This window comes from Astyanax mexicanus, chromosome 22 (assembly GCF_023375975.1).
Source record: "Astyanax mexicanus isolate ESR-SI-001 chromosome 22, AstMex3_surface, whole genome shotgun sequence".
In the NCBI taxonomy this organism is placed as follows: Eukaryota; Metazoa; Chordata; class Actinopteri; order Characiformes; family Acestrorhamphidae; genus Astyanax; species Astyanax mexicanus.
In genome coordinates this window covers 21,927,238-21,947,123 of record NC_064429.1, presented here as the reverse complement: position 1 = coordinate 21,947,123, position 19,886 = coordinate 21,927,238, and the positions used below count along the sequence as shown (strand labels likewise).

Sequence of the window (19,886 nt, the reverse complement as noted above, 5' to 3'; positions counted from 1 at the left end):
AAAGAAAAAGAGATGTAATTCCCAAAGCCTTATAAATTAGATTTTGGGGAAAATTCAAATTATATGGATGGGACCAAACAAACAAGTTTGCGAAAAAAAAAAGTCTAATGTAATTTGAGGAAAAAATAGAACAATTTATTGGACACTATATGATGAAAAATGACACTTCAATTGTAAGTTATTTGAAGTATATGCTTCAGATAAGATGTTATATAATATTTTTTTTCTCTAACAGAAATGCAGGGCAGCACATCTTAAGACCACTCTTGAAGGTCAACATGCCGTGGCCCCCAACCTTTCGCACTCAGGCCTATCTCTTTACACCAGTTGCAGACCCAGTGGTCTCCTCTGGCCCAGGCCTAATTTGTGAAGAAGGGCCTGGTGATTGAGCTCCTGGACCCGCTACTTATCCGCACTGGCCCCCCTCAGACCTCATTTGGCCCCTGTGTATTTTGGGTCAGTGCTACTGAGGGCAGATAGTGTACCCATGCTGCTTCAATTTTCCCCTCTGGAACTAGCCTGTTACGGACCTCTTGGAGTTCCTTATGGTAACGGGTCAGGCCATCCCCTCCCATTTACCTCCATGTGAGTGCAAGTGTTGCCAAGAGAGAGCTGTATTTTTATGCTGTAGAATTGTAGGAAGTATCTGTTTTGTGTCGCGATTGAAGGCCACTCTTCTAATGGGTTTGGGGGTTAAAAATAAATTGCCTCAAAAAGATTGCCACTATGGTCATCTAGCTACTTTGGTTGCAACAGTATAAAGATTTTTACTGTAGGATAACTGTCTCCGTAAATAGCACAATGTCACAGTATGACTATTTTAACTGATTCAAAAGAATTAACAAAATAATATTATTAATAAAACTAATTATAAATATAGTCTATAGTACAATAGATGTACTGGATGGCTGCTATGGATTTTCTGGAAGCAAGGTAATTTTTGCTAAACTTCTGAGCTGGATTACTCACTAAATGTTGTTGATAGGCCACAAGTCAACACTGTATAGATAGACTAAGTCTTGCTGTTTGCTGGAATATGTTGATCAAATCTGTACTTTGCGCAATACTTTATTAAAAAAGCTTACGATCAGGTTATCTGTGACACAGCAATAGGCATTGTTGAAGTGTTTTAGCCGGACTTGCATATCGTCTCTCAACATGAAATATACTTTTACTTTTTAAAATCAACCACAACTCAACTCCAGCTAAGAGAGTCTGTAAACCCCCTGAAAAATAGTTGCTCATCCAGAGCAAAGAAGAAGCTAAAAACTTTAACATTTGATGTTTTGTGTGCTTAGCTGTGTTTTCATTAACTCTGCTCCTCATTGTGTGGGCTGAAAGATGCTCTGTTGAAAGTGTACTTTCTAGTTAGTGGGGTTAAAATCATTTATTCTGTTTTCTCAAGATTGGCTACTTAGAGAAATATTAAAAACCAATGTATAGCTGATGGATATATTGCATAGTGTGAATTTACTGGCCTGTCAAAAACCTGTTTTTAGCTGAAAGATATGACCTGTACAGGCTAGCTAAGATAGCAGTGTTAGCTATGCTAACTTAGCTTAAGCATTCATTTGTTTAACAAAAGTTTGAACGCGAAATTTAATATTTCCTTAGTAGCACTGATGTGATAAATGAATGCTAGGGATACATTGCTAAGATCAATTTCATGACTTAAACAGCGCTGCTGACGTAGCTAACTAGCTAATGTGACTAGAATAGTCTCCCTTTTTAGATACACGTATGTGAATTCAGTGTACATCTTAGTTTCTGTGTATATCCAGTCTTTTATCGTATTTGACATTTGCTTTGCTTTGCTTACCGTCGTATTTTATTTTGACAGGCTCTACTCTAGCTTTGGCTTTGTTTATAGTGTATTCTATCTTCAGTCTCATTATTTTGTGTTATAGGGCAGTCAGAATGACAATACTAGGCTAAATTTCTGACTAAAATGATTGGAATGTTGGTAAATGTGTCTTATTCTCCATTTGCTTGCCTTTCTTTCACCAGTATCAGTAATTAGCAAATGTCTTTGGTATGAAACTGGTCACTCATATCTTGAAACCTTAGAAGGTACTGGAAGGTAATAGACATGAACTTTTTGGTTTAAAAATGTGTTCACTACCCAGTCTTGGAATACCTATGAAGCACAAGCATTCACAGTACCTTCTTCAGTTAACACTGTGCCCATTCCCATTTTTGCCTGTACCAGAATTGTGAACGAAAAGCTCTTTTTGCAAGGAATCACTACCAGCCATCACCGAAACTGGGCTACGGTATTGTGCTCCATCAGCAAGCTGTCGATGTAGAGCAAGGAGAAGTAGGCACCTTGAAACGGTCCCCTTCTCTCACTCGCATTCCTTTCCACTCATGACCTGATTTCCTTTCTCTGCGTGACCTGTATTCCATGGTGGATAATAATGCAGCCTCGGTGGTACCATACAGTGCTACTATAATTCAAATGTGTTTTGCAGACTCAGAAGTCTGTAAGCCAGGTTATTGGGATGGTGGCATATCCTGGAGAGGTGTGCGAGTTAGTCTGTTTAACAGCACAGTGGTGATGGGGGGCAGGATAAAAAAATATATAAAATTATTTCCTTCGGCAGTTCCATAGAAGAACGACATTTGGGTCTAGAAATCTTCATTTCATGTAAATGTTCTTATTTTGCATTTACTTTAAAATGTACCAACAATACACACTTTATGGAACTACTGTAAGCATTTGGCTGCATTCTATTAGAGTATAGGGGGAGGTGCTTGCATGCATGCTGCCATCCTAAATATTAATTTTAACAGATTTTTAAAAAATGTGTAACAGTGAATAATCTGAGACACATTAATGTAAAAATGTGTAATATTACTGAACCACCTTAATTGACATGCTTCTTTTACTTAAAAAAATGGTTCTGTATCAACTCAATTGTATTTTCTGTATGTAGGTGGAGCCAAGGAGCAAGAAATATCAATTTCGCAGCAAGCATTTGCTTGAGGCACTGTGATGCTCAGTGTCATACATAGTGTCTGTCAGCTCTGTTGTGTTTTGATACTTGCTTTAATGGACTAAGTGATGTACTTTTGAGAGGGATATCCAGTTATCAATATTAAGTTTTTACACATTTTTAGACATGCAGACCACGAATTGCATTCAAGATTTCTAGTGTAATTTTTGGGATGCATGATTGCATTTGGCAGGGAATAGCTTAGATGATTACTTATTTTCATGTTAAGGTTTGACTGATTTTATTATAGTATATACTATATTCTATACCAGAGTTCCTGTTTTATAAACATGAGTACCAACCATCTTTTCCAGGCTCTACAGCTTTTATAATATTTTTGCGTGTGTGTGTTTTTGTATAGCTTGTATATTATTGGGTTTGTTATATTAAGTTGTATAGTAAAAAAAAGGTACACAAAAGAATCATAAAATTGTATATAATGATCTCAATAGTTGGGTAATATCAGTTGTCAACTCAAAATTATTGCCGCATTAATGATTTCAGCATAATTTCTTTTGAGCAAATGGCCTGAGAATCTAGTAGATCAATCCCTTCATCCATGTTTTTGGCATTAGATTGCTCTAGGTCTCTCACATGGACTCCGACTCCTGTGTCTTCATTGATGATTTCCTCTTCTACCAGAGTAGAGTGGCTCGCCAGCCATGTTGTCATAAAATTCCTGTGATTTCTGAAGTGCCTAGCCAAGCACATAGCAATTTGTGGAGATCAGGGGTAATTTGAATGCAGGTTCCTGTCTCTATCAAGTGCAGGATGCCGACTGTGTCTCACTGGTGTGGATGCGAAGATTGCGCAGCGATGGCAGCAGTCCTCCTACACTGGTTGGAGTAGTTTGATTCTAGGCTGGAATGGCAGTTATGGTTTTCGGTACTTGACTAAGAAACTCAAAAATATTTGCTATTTGCAGTCTAGTCTGTTCTTTTTTTTTTATTTTTCTCCAAACAAAATTGCTGTCTTTCCTTGTGCAGCAGCAGGATGCCTGAAATACAAGAGGGATTTTTGTTTTGCAGTATAGAACACAAGATAAAGGCTTATTTATGCTTTTGTAACATGCGAAAATGAGTATATCTGTTGCAAAAATTGTATCTGTCACTACAATCTACTACTATTTCTGTGTCCTTACATTGGCATGGATGTTAAACAATGCATCCACTAAAGAGCAGTTCAGAGTTCAGAGAAGTTTCTGACAACAAGTTGGTAACATTGTAACAGTAGAGAAGGACATGATAAATCGTATTTTGTAAAAGTCTTTAAAAATGTAGGGCAGGGAGTAAGTGACAGAGCTGGCAGGAATTGAAAAAAATGACAAGTTTAAGTTCATTTTCATTCTCTACTCGCACAAATTGAACAAAAATGTATCATCACACTTGGTATCAATTTATAATACTGATGCCTTGACTAATTCTGTTTTTTCCCAGCTGTAAGATAAAAGCTGTACAGTGCTGCAGTCATAACATTAGCTGAGCTACTTTAGACTTGCCTGCCAATTTAGACTGACTGCCACTCTCTGTGTAAATATCATTCACATGGGACTTAAGTAGCACTACTGAGGTAAATCCACGATTAAATGTGCACTGCTGAGGTAAATCTTTGATTAAAAGAGCACTTCTGAGGTAAAAGTATTGTGCATTGGTTTGTCTGCTGGGATCTAAATTTTGTTTTCCATTTTTTTCCTTGTTTTAGTAGCTTATTTTAACCTAAACTAAATTTGAAGTCAGGGACTTTTCTGTATGTAAATAAATGCATATCTGACTTAAATATAAATATCATTAACCTACTTTTTGGGCTTCGTGTTTCCTTATTTTCTAACCTTGTCCCTTTTTCCCCCCAGGGTGTGATCAGCGTGCAGCTGGTGGTGACCATGGTAATGGCCTGCGTGATTCAGAAAATTATACCTCACTACTCCTTCGCCCGATGGCTGCTTTGCAGTGGCAGGTAATGAGAAAGCGCTTTAGGATCCCGTTGTGGAGCTGAAGTGACCCTTCCACCGCTCTAACTAACACTGCATCTCAGCACTTTATATCAAAGGCAGGTTCTTCAGGAATCAGCAGGATCTACTTTCAGCAAGTCCCTCGCTTTTATTGTTAGTTTTAAGGGCCTAGAGAAGATGCATCATTACGCCTCATCAGTAAACCGAAAAGCAGCATCAAAAAGTGGAATAACCCGAGAGGACCACCACGGGCCACGCCCGCTTTCCCCTAATTAGCGCCATATGTGTTTAGAGTAAACAGCTCCTCAGAACGGACTCAATAATTCATCAGTACTTGTTTTTGGCTGTGAAACTTTTGATTTTTTTTCCTCCCCTTCCTGGCTCAAGCACAGGACTTGGATGTTTTACTCAGGGGAGTTCCATAATTAATTTCCATTAATGAATAAATAAACATGAAAAAAAGCTCCAGCTGAAACCAGCACAGCCCTCTCAGGGCTTGTGACAGGACCGTTTCCCAACAAAGTTGAAGAGGTTGTGCTGTATGTTTGTCTTGTAATGCTGTAAATAAGATTAGCTCTTAGATCTTATTTCACAACATTACTCTTTTCTAACCACTTTTATTGTGTCTTCCTTTTATCTCAGTCTGCGCTGGTACCAGCATCCCACGGAAGAGGAGCTGAGGAGCCTGGCTGGAAAGCACCAGAAGGGAGGGAAGAACAAGAAGGACAGGTATGCAGTTTATAGGGAAGTACGATGTCTGGAATCTGCTGATGTCGATATGATAATTGCATTACAAAATTGCAGACTAAGACCCTGACACTGTGGGTCGCCTATTGTTAGGTTCTCAAGTTAGAGGCTTGGATCGTGAGACTATGCCATCAGCGAGAGAGAGCACAATTGGCAACATTTTCTTTGTATGGGTAGATGAGCTCATACACATCTCTCCTATTTGTTATGCTGGCTGGCACAGGCTACTTTTGGCTGATGCATTTTAGCTTAGGATCCTGAACTTACCTCCAAGTGTGGTTGCAGCCTAGTGATGCTGCATTGACTCCAGTTCAAAAAAAGGCAGTGACTAAAAAACTTAACACACAGCCATTAATGTCTAAACTGTGTCATGTGACTCGATAGTGATACAAGGTCTCAGGTGTCAATGGGGAGCAGGTGTCTTAATTTGGTGTTATCACACTTGTCACTGAAAGTTCAACATGGCAACTCATGGAAAAGAACTCATCAGGGATGTGAAAAAAAGAATTGTTGCTCTACGTTACAATGGCCTAGGCTACGGCATGGTGGCAAGGCCGTACAGCGGATTAACAGGACAGGTTCCGCTCAGAACAGGCCTCACTGTGGTAAAAAAAAAAAAAAAAATTAGTATAGATATTTATTTTACCTCAAAACACAATATATGGCAATAGATATCAACTGATATCAACCGAACTGTCATTGCAATCATTGCTTCATGCCTTAAAATATGTTTTTGTCCATGTTGCGCTGCTATAATGTACACCAATCTGGCTCTAACTAAATATGCTGTTCTCCTTTTATCCATGAATTGGTTTGAACCCCAGGGCCTCTGCACTTGCTCACTGAGTGCTAGTTCAGACCCGGCTAATTCATGTCTTCCTTCTGTCTGTTTGAAGATGTACATGGAAGGTCACAGGTGCTATGCTAATAATCCCTTAAAAAAAGCAGATGAGACTGTGTCCACCTGCCTCGCCCTCCCCCATCTTCAATCTTGTTACCTTCTGTCATCATGCAAAAGCCCTTCTCGGCTCTTTGGAGTGCTCCTGAGACATTTTCTCAAGCAGGTACCCTCAGATCAAAGGAACGGAGCCTGCGATTCCTACAGTGCCATTGTACTGGCGCAGTGTAGAAACCCAGAAGACTCTATGGAACAGCTGGCCCAGATCCATGGGGTAGAAGGCTCAAACACTGGCCCCTGTTGATCTTACGGCTGCACCCACCCACCCACCCCTTTCCTTACTCCACTGTTCCCAGCAGACCTCTACATTCACCCTCACGACCGGCCACTTCTCATGCAAACGGTCTTAGCGATGGGGGGATATGTTTGATTTGAGTGTTGTGTAGACTTAGCTTTTATTTTTTTTGATAGGTCTTTAATCCACGGTTGAGAGAAAGAAAAAAAAAAAAGAGTAAACACTGGTGTTGAAGTCCAGGTCAAAGCTAGACTCAGCAGTTCTGCCTTTAGACTCTATTATCCTTTGAGCCCAAGAGCACACCTATCAAACATTGCATATTTGACTTGTTCTTTATTGGGGCTTTGAAGCAAGCATTAGTAAATATGTGAATAATGGCTTTTCTATCCTTGATAGAGGAATATTTGATGTTTTTGTAAGTTTTTATAGTTCTTCATTCCTTGAAAGAACGGATCTGTGACCTTATTTGGGTCTAAAAACAATTTATGCTGCATCAAATCAATGTGCTGCCTATGGCATAGCCTGTGCGAGCACCCTGTGCAGCTGCTTGTATTGACAGTGCTATGAAGCAGTATTTGCCCCCAACAGATTTCTTTTGTTTTGCTTTTTTTTGACATACTTACATTTTTCAGATGAAGCAATACATTTTGATATCAGACAAATGTAACCTGAATATAACCAGACATTGACTAGGCCACTTCAGGTTAATTTGAGCCATTCTGTTAAGGTACTGCCTGGTCCGCTTTAGATCATTGTCCTGCTGCAGAACCTAAGTATGCCTGAGCTTGTAGTCATGAACTGATGGACAAACATTCTCCTTCAGGATTTACTGGTACAATGTAGGGGTTATGATTCAATATGGCACATTTTATTGCAATGGTTTGCATAAAACTTCAGGAGAACTGTTATGTTAAAAGTCTATATGTTTGGGAGATAAATTCCTGTATCGATTACAACCAGCTTATGTTCAAATAATCCAGTTTAGCAGTGAAGCACAAAATTACATCACATGAATTAAAACTGCTTGAGTTGGTGCCAGGTATGGCTGTGTATTGGCAAACACTTGTCAATAGGATATGAATCACGATACTGGGTTTACAATTTAATATATGAAAATATATTGTTATACTATTAACTTCGACTTCGACATATTAAACACAACACAAAATGAACCACTTATGACACTAATAGATCAATGTAGACCACATGTGTCAAACACAAGGCCCGCGGGCCAAATGTGGCCCGCCACGTCTTTTTATGTGGCCCGCGAGAGCTTGTAAGATCTTAGTGTCTATAATAAATAAGTCAGAAGCGTTCTTTGACCAAAAAATACATTTCCCACAATGCTTGTCGATTGTATTACCCGCAAAGTTACGGCTTACTGCCACTACACGGCAGTGTAGTCATTGATGTGGAAACCCTGCCGGAGGGAAGGTGTAACTTCGCGGGTGGAATTGAGACATAAATGTTTATCCCATAATGTCCAGAAAAAGAGAAGTTGATGCAGACGGACGGCTGTGCTTCAAGGCGAAAGACCGGTATGCCTTTTGTGTTACGAAGAGTGTTACTGACCAAAATAAACGCTTTTTAGGAGAGATATAAGTTCTGTGTAAATATTTATAAGACAATAGCTGACAAAATCTGTTTTAATGACGTTAATAAACAACACTGTGACAGCGCTAGTCACAGTTTCACCGCAGCAAAGTACGAGGACGTGAATCACTTATCTAACCAGCCTTTACTAATTTCTGCCCTCAATAACCCTTTCAATAACCTCCAATAGCCTTTAATAGTCTTCAGTAGCCTTCAACAGTCTAACCTTGCAGCCGTGGTGTGTCCACTAAACTCCGTAGTTATAAACATCCTGAGGTTAGCAGCGCGATAACTGACCTGTTTATAATGTAATCCCAGCAGTGACTCATGCTCTAAACGGCTGCTGTTAGCTGATTGGGCTGAAAGATGAACTGTAGAGAGCTGTATTATCCGGTTACAAAAATCTTTATTTCATACACAGAAGAACTTAAAATTTTTAAAAACGCTCCAGACTGGCTGAGCTGAGCCCTGTAGCCCGTGGCTGGGCTGTAGCTCTGACTCAGTAAAGACTGCGGACTTGTGGTGCTGCTGCTGCAGCTCCCACTAGTGGTTGGATGAGGAACTGCTAAATCTGAGGAAATGCTATGTTCTTAACAGCTCACAATTTTTGATTTTATATTTATTAAGCCTTATTTCAGTTAATAATTTCAAAGTTAATATAACTTGATGTCATTTCTATTCACTTGAATAGTTTGGTTCTTGATTGATGGAGTTTTTGGATTTCATGACATGACAAATTAAAAGGATTTATGTTAATAGAGCAACAAGCAAACATTTTTTCCATGCAACTGTAATATTTGATTGAATAAATAATATATTGAGAGTTATTTAACATTAAGGAGTAATTACATTCATTTACATATATTACATTTGGTTACATTTTATTACATTTATAAGTTACATCTGGCCCTCGGAGGACAGCCAATATGCCAATGTGGCCCTCGGCCAAAATGAGTTTGACACCCCTGATGTAGACTTATAATAATAAGAAATAAAAACAGCGTTTTTGATCATCTATACAGTGTTTGAAAACAAAATATTGCAATACTTATCTGATATATCGGTATCTTGCTCCAGGACAGAGAGGAGTCTAGAAGCTTGTCTTCTATGTGTCTTTAAGGAAATGAGGACAGGCTTAACCATACATGGAGATTAAAGCACTCCAATTAATTTTTGATTTTATAGCCCATTTCGAGTATAAATTTGTAGCTGCTTTAGCTCATTGTCATGCTGCAGAAGTTTTCAAGATTTTCTGTTCAGAGAGCAGAATTCATAGTTTCTGCTGAAGTGACTTAAATAATATATATATATATATATATATATATATATATATATATATATATATATATATATATATATATATATTTTTATTATTCTTTTTTTCAGCATTAGAGTTTAAATTTAAGACTAGAAGCTACAGGAATTCAGTGAAGACAGTAAAGTCCTTACCAGAGTGATGCAGCTGAAGTAAGGAAGAGGAGACCTGCCAGAGGAGAAAATACAAAGTTATATTTCCTTTGCTATCACCCCTGATAAATCACCAGCCAGTCACCAGTTGCATTAAGCAGAAATTGTTTTTACTACACGTTTTGCTGGTTGGTATTCCGTTTCCAATCAGTGATCTTGGGGAAAAAAAAAATGACATCATCATGTGAGCGCACCTGAATCTCTTTCATGAGAAAAAGAGGGAAGCTATATAGGGCTCACTATCGGTAATTGGATTTTGTCAAGCTGTGACTTATTGATATGGCCCACATTACAAACCCGGAAGGCAGTTTGCCTCGTAGGGGTCTCTGTTCAGGAGGAATGGCCCGAGTTAAAGGTGGTGAAAATATGTTGAAAGCCTGAGGAAATATGATGTCATATATGTTTAGATATAAACTTCCTGTGTCGATTACCACCAGCTTGCGCTTAAATTGTCCAGAATTGTAGTAAAGTTGCATAAAATTACATCACATGGAGCTAATTGCTGTAACCTACGCTTTTGAGAAACCCTGCTTTATGAAAAACGAAGAGAGGAACATAACATGTATTTTATTTATTTATTTATTATTTATTTATTTTATTTCCCACCAGGAAATACAACGGGCACATAGAAAACAAGCCGATGACCATCCCCAAGGACATCGACCTTCAGCTGGAAACAAAATCCATTGCTGAAGTGGACACATTAGGTATGTGTACAACGTAAACCCACAATCACTTTCAACTCAAACAAATTAAGTATTTTTTTCATGTAAAATTGGATATTTTTCAAATTTTACTCAACTGATTTAAATTCTATAAATATTTGTGGGCACATATAGATTCAAACAGAGACCTTTGAGTTAAAGCATCTTATAATAACTGAGTTAAGTCTGTTGCCATTGGTGTTTGGCAAAATCGTATTGCATAATGGGTGTTCCCAGTTACTGACACTTACCAACAGTGTGAAGATGATTTTGTTGACATTTTGTGTAATTATCTCATGTATTCTTTTATCCAGTGAACTTATCCATGCTTACAGGAGCATATTGACTACTTATCAGTACTTAAATTACACAGACCTATCTGCCAAACTGTACATTTCTAACAGAGTAGAGCTGGGCGATTAATCGATTTTATCGATTAATTCGAATTTACAGTTAAGAACGATGTGTTTTTATAAAAATCGATTTTCTTTGAGTTTTCATTTTCACCACAGACGCTCCCCTGTGGGCTTCTGTTTTTCGGCCCTATCTCCCTCCCTCCCACGCGCACCCCCCGCCCCTCTCTCCCGCACCCCCGGACATTTAAGTGAAAACTAAATAAATAAAAACTAGTTTTTACCCATTTCTTTATCATCTTTAATTAGATTTTTAGTAGGGGAAAAAAACGATTCTTTCGAAGTTTTTTTTTTTTTTTTTTTTTTTTTTTTTTTTTTTTTTTTTTTTTGGGGCCATATCGCCCAGCTCAATTACAGAGTGTAAAAAGAAAAAAAAAAAATTGGATGATGTGCAGCAAAAATTATACAATCACTGTACTCTGCTTTAAGGAGCATTTTAATATCAAAATAGCAGAATCTGCAACTGCTGAATCCTTTTATTTTCTGCATATGAATATTGTGTATTGTGAAAATGTCTTTTAAATATAATATTTTTAACACATCTTCCCGCTCTCTCATTGCATGATCATGTACACCAAGGGTGGTGGCCTTTATACTGTTGATATTGATACTGATGTGTATTGTATCGTAACATCAATATTAAGAAATAAAATCTACTATAGATTATAGGTTTTTATTTTTAATTGTCCAGCCCTAATTAGAAGCCAGGTTTTCTTATGTACATTGCTGGTCAAAAGTTTGGACACACCTCTTTTATTTAATGTGTTTTCTTTTTTTTCTATGATTTTTAACATTGTAAATTTAATAATTAAGACACTAAACACATGGAATTATTCTGTAAACAAAAAGTGGTAAACAAACCAGAATATGTTTTATACTTTAGATTCTTCTGAGTAGCACATTTATCTTTGAGGACAGATCTGCACACTTTTGGTATTTTAATCTCAGTGTCTTCATCATGAGGGAGAGACACTTGGAATAGTTTTCTCAGTACCTTAAATGAGTTCCTGGAGGTGCTGAACAATCCTTGCTGCTTTTCCCTCACGCTGTGAAGCTCCAGCTCATTCCAAATGACCTTATCTCAGTTGATCAGGTTTAGATCAGAATATTGTGGAGGTTGAACCCCTTTTTTTGTTTACTAAATAATTCCATGTGTCCTTTTATTTTTTCATGTCTTTAATATTAATCTACAATGTAGAAACTAGAAAAATATTACATGAGAATGAAAAGTTGCGTCCAAACTTTTGACAGCTACTGTATTCGGAACTGTTCTCTGCACTGAATATCTCATAACTCTTGCCTTTCTTTTCTGCCAGCTCTGCACTACTTCCCTGAGTTTCAGTGGCTGGTGGACTTCACTGTGGCAGCGACAGCAGTGTACCTCATCACCGAGCTGTATTTCTGCATGGCTGAGCCTAGCGGAGAGATGAACATCAGTGTTGTATGGAGTCTGTTGGTGCTGGCCTTTGTCATGTATCCTTCATAATGCCAACATCTTCAAGGTTAATGCTTGGTGCTGTGTGTCCAGTGTTGCATCTGAATGTACTTTCAGAACGGTTAATAATGTACAGAAGCTGCTGTGGTGAAGTTGCTGTGCATTGCTTTCGTGTAGATCGGTTTATAGAGTGCTCAAATAAGGCTTTTGTGTGGTGCAACTGTCTTAAGTTAGGCTTTATATTAGGAATATGCTGTATATTTGGCATCAAAAAATCTGTCACTTTCGGAATTCAGCCAAATAAGTTAAAGACTAATGTCTAATTGAATTTAAATAATGTTACAGGGGTACCAAGCTATGCAATCATAATTGGGAGATCGCTGGTTCAAATCCCGGTCATGCAGCTTGCCATCAGCTGCCAGAGCCCTAAGAGAGCACAATTGAGCCTTGCTCTCTCTGGGTGGGTAGATGGCGCTATTTCTCCACATCACTACTATGGTGATGTCGATCAGCACAAGGCGTCTGTGAGCTGATGTATCATGTATCATGTATCATGCTAGTCTTCACCCTCCTGGTGTTGTGGCATCACTAGTAAAGGGGCATATACAGCGGAGTAGCAGCTAAATTGGTGGGCCTAGAAATGGTATTTACTTTTACAATTTAAAATTTACTTACCCAGTTTCCTACTTCTGTACAAACTGTCTGTTTTCCAGCAGAAGGATACAAGAGGTAAAGAGTAGCTGCCTTTTTCTGTTTGAATTTCACCTAGATGTGACTTGAGTAGCACTACTCAGGTAAATCTGTGACTGAAATTGCTTTGCTGTGGTAGCTGGCTAACTAAATGCGTGACCAGAACAGCCTACATATTAGTGAAAAAGTGAAAGTCGTCCCCGACTTTACTTTTACATGACAGTTCAGACCTCCAGTTCAGGCTTCCCAAAACCGTGGGAACAGGTGCAGTTTTGTCCAATATACAACTCTGGAAAAAAATAAGAGACCACTTAAAAATGATGAGTTTCTCTGGAATATAATCAAGAGGAAGGTGGATGACCACAAGCCATCAAACCAAATTGAACTGCTTTAATTTTTGCACCAGGAGTGCAGGCAAAAAGTTATAAAAAAGCAGTGTGAAAGACTGGTGGAGGAGAACATGCCAAGGTGCATTAAAAAACTGTGATAAAAAAACAGGGTTATTTCACCAAATATTGATATCTGAACTCTTAAAACATTATGAATATGAACTTGTTTTCTTTGCATTATTTGAAGTCTGAAAGCTCTGCATCATTTTTGTTATTTCAGCCATTTCTCATTTTCTGCAAATAAATGCTGTAAATGACAATATTTTTGTTGGGAATTTGGGAGAAATGTTGTCTGTAGTTTATAGAATAAAACAGTGTTCATTTTACTCAAACATAAACCTATAAATAGCAAAATCAGAAAAACTGATTCAGAAACTGAAGTGCTCTCTTAATTTTTTTCCAGAGCTGTAGATTGTAATAATACAAAATAAACCCTGATTTTTTTATTTATTTTTTTATTTTTTTAATTCTCAAAATAAAACAAAACCAACCACTGTTCGTTTACATTCAGACTGCACCAAAATATTATATAGTACTGAAACGGCTCTCAGTGAGACAGATTTTAATATGTAATGCCCTTGGTGTTTATCTGTGTGTGTGTGTGTATGTGGTTAGAACAACCTCCCGAGTTTAAAAGTTCCATTTTAGCAGTCAAAGAGCGGTCAGGTGAAATGCAGGCCTCGGCCACCGTGTAATGTAAAGCGGCCGAGTCAGCACCTGTTGCCTCTTACCCGCTACTTTTCTTCCTCGCCGGCCGCTAAATCACACACATTAACCCCAGCCCAGTCCACGAGGATCAATCTCTGGCTGGCTATATGCATTGCTCACCCCTCACCCACTCTCTGCCTGCTACTGAAGATTGGACACCCAATTTTCATGGCCCACCATACTGATTTGCCTGGGAAAAAGGACGGAAGGGAATGGGGAAAGAGGGAGGACGGCTGCTGGGATGGTGATGAAGATGATGAGGATGATGATAGGCCTGTGTGAGTGCAAATGGATGGACGTGGTCAGGAAGGAGACATTTTTATTTTATTTTATTTTATTTTTTATATTTTATCCCTGGGCTGGTTCCAGAGAGAATGTGATGGAGAAATGACCTTGTCAGAGTGATGGTCACTGAGACATTTGCTTAGATGGCCTTCTGCTGTCCATAGTGATTTTTTTTTTTGGCACTATGCAACCACATGATTGACCCTGGACCAGTGCAGTGTAATCAACTGTGGAAGAAGATTCGGTCACACACTGGCCTCATGAGAAGACGCATCTGGGCATCTTCCCACTGATAATAATGGGATTTATCTTGTCTTTCCCCTTTTAAAAGTGAATGGATTCATTTGCATTCCAGATTTTCTCATTTCACAGCATGTAGCTGTTTGTACTTTGATTTGATCTGGCTTGTTGTTGGCTTGTTTTTCGTGTAACCGATTCTCTATTGCATTGTCTGTAATAGAGAGTCCAAAAGCTGAGCGTTCCTATTTTTTTTCCTTTTTTTTTTTTTTTTGGTGGTAGTTGGTGTCAGAGCTGATTAGACATATTACATCTGCAAAGAGGGCTGTGGAATAATGGAAAGTAGCCCACTAGACCGATTCCATGAAAGCACTGCTGCTGGACCCAATCAAAGGCTACTGCTCTTCTCAGGGGGGCCCAGATCCCTTTGAGCCTACATTAATGTGGGATCAAAAAGTTTTGAAGCTCGAGTGGAGCTTTGGATTTGTAGGATTCAACAGGTATTACCTCATATCAGTCAGCACTTAACTTCTCTGTGGTGGGTTATCTCAGATTTAGATATTGCACAGTAAGGGAAGATCACGTTGCCTAGATGGAGGATGAGGAATAGAGGAATAGAGTAGACATGCTCTTGAGTTAAAGACATCTTGAGTTTTAAATATACAGGTGCATCTCAAAAAAAATGTTTATATCATTGAAAAATTACTTTATTTCAGTAATTCAGTTAAAAATGTGAAACTCCTATATTATATAAATGTATTACACACAGAGTGATTTCAGTTGATTATGGCTGAAATGAAAATCCAAAAATCAGTACTTTTAGTGCCAAGTCCTGCTGGAAAATGAAATCTGCATCTCGATAAAAATTGTGAGCAGAGGGAAGCATGAAGTGCTGTAAGATTTCCCAGGAAAACACTGCACTGACTTTAGACTTGATATAACACAGTGGATCAACACCAGCAGATGACAGACACAACTCTCCAAACCATCACTGATTGTAGAAACTTTACACTAGACCTCAAGCAGCTTGGACTGTGTGTCTCTCCACTCTTCCTTCAGACTCTGCTTCCTTGATTTCCAAATAAAATGTAAAATTTACTGATAATCAGTGATGGTTTGGAGAGACATGTCATCTGCTGGTGTTGATCCACTGTGTTTTATCAAGTCTAAAGTCAGTGCAGTGTTTTCCCAGAAAATCTTATAGCACTTCATGCTTTTCTCTGCTGACGACTTTTATTGAGAGATGCGGATTTCATTTTCCAGCAGGACTAGTTCTAAGAAAAAGCTCCCAAGCTAGCTCCAACTATGCTTTCCTTAACCCAGATCCCTCAGAAAGATCCTCTTCTCCCTCACGGCTCATTACTTCAAGCTGGAGGAAGGTGGGGAGCGCTCTCTCTGCATCACCTTTGCCTTCTTCTTCTTTGTCAAAGCCATGGCCATCCTTATCGTCACTGAGAACTACCTGGAGTTTGGACTTGAGACAGGTATGAGTGTCTGTGAGCCTCTATGAGCATGTGCTTTTGTCTTGGGCCCGTTTTGGTTGTTTGGGTTGCTAAAATAAGTTCTCTAATTCAATCTCATAAGCTTTTACATGGTTCCACATGGTTTAAATTAGGGATGTAATGGTAAAAATATTTTTTATAAACAGTTTGGGGGGGGGGGTATGGGGTCACAATACACGGCACAGGCAGACTAAAGAAATGTGCAGAAAACAAATGAATGTAATGTGGAACCAAGTGCAATGACTTTGGGGGGAAAAACATCAGTGTTTCTATTGTTTTTCATTCTTTAGAGATGAAGCCAAACTTTTCAGTACCGTATTTTTCACACCATAAGGCGCACTTAAAATCCTTTAATCCTTAAATCATTTTCCCCCAAAATCGTCAGTGCGCCTTGTGTCTAGCACTGCTGGTGCATTATTAGCATTAGCCGCAAACCTCACTAAGCGCTAGGCCTTTCACCATTCAAAGACAAGTATTTGTGACTGTAGTCTGCGCATCTACTGTTGTTATGTTAAAACAAGCTACATGGGACGAACCACTAGCTAATATTGCCCTGAGTTACCAGAACACTTAGGGTTCCTCAGTGTGGCACTGTCGGGCGGCACCCAGCCTTAGTGGAAATCTGGGAATCTAAGCTTACTGTATATAAACAAAAGCACTTTACTCACCCAAATTAACAGTTTTTAGGAGAGCTATTTTAACATCCAAACTATTAACGTCCAGCGCTAGTTTGACTTTGAAAGACAATGTTTTTATTTTTGAGAATTACAGTTTTGTTTACTTAGCTTAGCTTTTAGTTACCCCCACCACCACCCAGCAGCGAGACTTGTTTAATTAGAAGGAAAACATGACAACACCACCGTTCCTTACTAGTGTTGCATAATGCACCTTTTAATCCAGTTCTACTTACGTATGAACATAGACCAGAATATAGATGTTTATTTATGGTGCACCTTATTGTGCGAAAAATACTGTATGTCTGCACAATAAAAGCTGTAGGCCCACTTCTCCAAGACCAAGTGTCTCAGACTGCCTTTGTTGAGTTTAGCTCAGAAGCAAAGCAGATGTTTCCACCGGATACCGAGTGGGTAGTGTTGCACTGTTCATATTTTCAACAGTCATTGATTTAAAAGTCTCCTTTGCCAAACTAAAAGCATTTGGCATGGTTCCCAGACTAGACCACTTTATTACACCAGTGTAGGTCATATCATGCATATATTAGAGTTCCCCCTGCTCTCTATGCATTTATAACTCGATGTAACAGCTTGTTAATAAGGTGATAAGGTGACTATGGACTCCAAGAACACAGTTCAGAACAACTCTCGCTGTCTGTGTGAATTGTACCTTAGGACTCAGGAGAAATAATCTGTGTACTTTCTTTGTTTGCAGGTTTTGCAAATTTCTCTGAAAGTGCTGTGCAGTTTCTGGAGAATCAAGGCCTTGAATCCCAGTGAGTAACGCCCGTGTGTGTATATGTGTGTGTCAGGATTAAAGTGTGTGTATATGAGTGTGTGTGTCTGTGTGTAATCCTGCTGTGAACAGGCTTTGCTTTCTGTCTGTTTCTCTCCAGGGGCCCTATATCCAAACTGACCTTTAAGCTGATTCTGGCTCTGCTCTGCTCTCTGATTGGAGCGTTCCTCACCTTCCCAGGTCTGCGGTTGGCCCAGATGCATCTTGATGCCCTCACACTGAACACTGGCAAAGTCACACAGTGAGTGCCTTCAGAAGCCATCCTGCAAAGTCTGCTGACATGCTTTGCATTGTGTTCATTGTGATTAAAGCTATAGTAAAGATTAGGATTATAATAATAGAACTTATTTAAAACTCTTTGTTTGAAATGACATTCTGATCATTCACAACTTTTATTTTAGTCACATTATTCTCTTTCCTTCTCTCTTATTTCTTGCATTTAAAAACACTTTTTTTTATTGCAGACAGTATGAACCCAGTGCTTAATGTTTTCTGTTAATGTACTGTGTTTTAGGTCTGCAACACATTCCAAAACAAGTTGGCAGGAAAAAACGTTTGCCACTTTTAATGCTGCCATTTCTTTTTCTTTTTTTTAAGACGTGTGTTTTGGGTGTTATTTTGTCCATTTCGTCCTGCAAATAGGCTTGAGGTTTATTAAAATATGATAACGAGTACAAACTGCAAACCATATCCGTACAGCGCTTTTAGCCGATGCTCACAACAGGCTTATAATACAAGCAATAGAGGCATAATGTTGCCTGTGCAAAGAAATCTCTTACATCTGAGGGCCCTGACATTCAAAACGAGACACTGAGCACTTTAAAAGTGCACAAGTTTATTTATTAAAAACACTGTTTATACATACAGTACTTTGAGGTAGTTCTCCATGCACCATTAGTCACTATAATTTCACTGACAAGCACAGATTTTGTGGATGTGCTTGAATTTTATAGAGATATTTTCAGCAACAGCTGGAATTCATGCATTTTCATAAAATTATCGTTGCAATCTGTTCCCTATTGTACGTTTTTTGGGAGCATCGACTAAAAGCCCTGTATTTTGAAATGCTGGGGTTGAATGGAGGTGGGCTATTCAGATAGGAAAGATGTAAGAAATGTAAATATCATCCATTTTAGTGTAAAGTGTAAAGAACACTTTAAAGTCTTAAAGCACCATTAAGTATATGTTCTGTAGTACCTCATGGCATGATCCGGATTTATCATCAGAAAATAATGAAACATGAGGAGTTTAAGCAGTGGTAGCTTTTATTAGCAGAGCTTCAGCCAGTATTTTTAATTTATTTTTTACTGTGCAGTATGTCACAGTAACCTGTGTGGGATAGAACTTCTGAATCTGTCCACCTTCATTCCCCCAGTCCCATTTACACATTCAGGTATAGACAGTAGCATGCAAACAGTCTGCTGCAGCCATGAAAAGTAGCTGGCCATTTTTATTCTGAACAGGTAATCACTGAGTTTCAGTTAGGGTGCTAAGCACAGCTGGTTAATTTACCACCAGCAGCACTTCATGCTTCTGTCTGACTCACTTTTCTGGGGATGCGTATTTCATTTTCCAGCAGGACTTGGCACACTGCCCACACTGCCAAAAGTATAAATAATTCTAATTTTCTGAGACACTGATTCTTGGATTTTCATTGGTTGTAAGCCATAGTCATTTACAATAAAAGAAATAAACACTTAAAATAGATTGCAATGTGTGTAATACATCTATATAATGTATAGAGTTTCACTTTTTTTATTTTTTTAGATGCAGATATAATTAAATTGACTCAAAAAAAATGACATTTATTACTGTTTGCAATGTAATAAGTCAAAATAAATGCAAGACTGCGCTTTTTAACTTGCACATAATGCACATTTCGCACTAATGGTGAGGTTTTTAGTCCATATGCTATGCCCCTTCTACACAGTAAAGTTCTTACATACTTTAAGCACCACCACATTCCATTTTCCTGCCCACTGTTTGATCCGATTGGCCCATCTTATAACGTCAGGTCCGACCTGGTCACTGTAACCGCATTAGCATCTGCACATGATTCTCCACAGAGCAGCAGCTCCTGACCCACCCTCCTCATATAGTCAGCAGATG

The 19,886-nt window shown here is 38.6% G+C and overlaps 1 protein-coding gene across 1 annotated transcript in view; it reads left to right on the top strand.

Annotated features, from left to right (window-relative positions):
- The window catches only part of tmem161b (transmembrane protein 161B), a 44,997-nt gene that overhangs the window by 18,476 nt on the left and 6,635 nt on the right, over positions 1–19,886 (top strand). Inside the window, exons 3-9 of the mRNA XM_022667452.2 lie at positions 4,846–4,949; positions 5,587–5,673; positions 10,554–10,651; positions 12,378–12,534; positions 16,138–16,289; positions 17,697–17,757; positions 17,878–18,018. Of these exons, the coding sequence (XP_022523173.1) occupies positions 4,846–4,949; positions 5,587–5,673; positions 10,554–10,651; positions 12,378–12,534; positions 16,138–16,289; positions 17,697–17,757; positions 17,878–18,018 (800 nt within the window). The remainder of the gene's footprint in view (positions 1–4,845; positions 4,950–5,586; positions 5,674–10,553; positions 10,652–12,377; positions 12,535–16,137; positions 16,290–17,696; positions 17,758–17,877; positions 18,019–19,886) is intronic.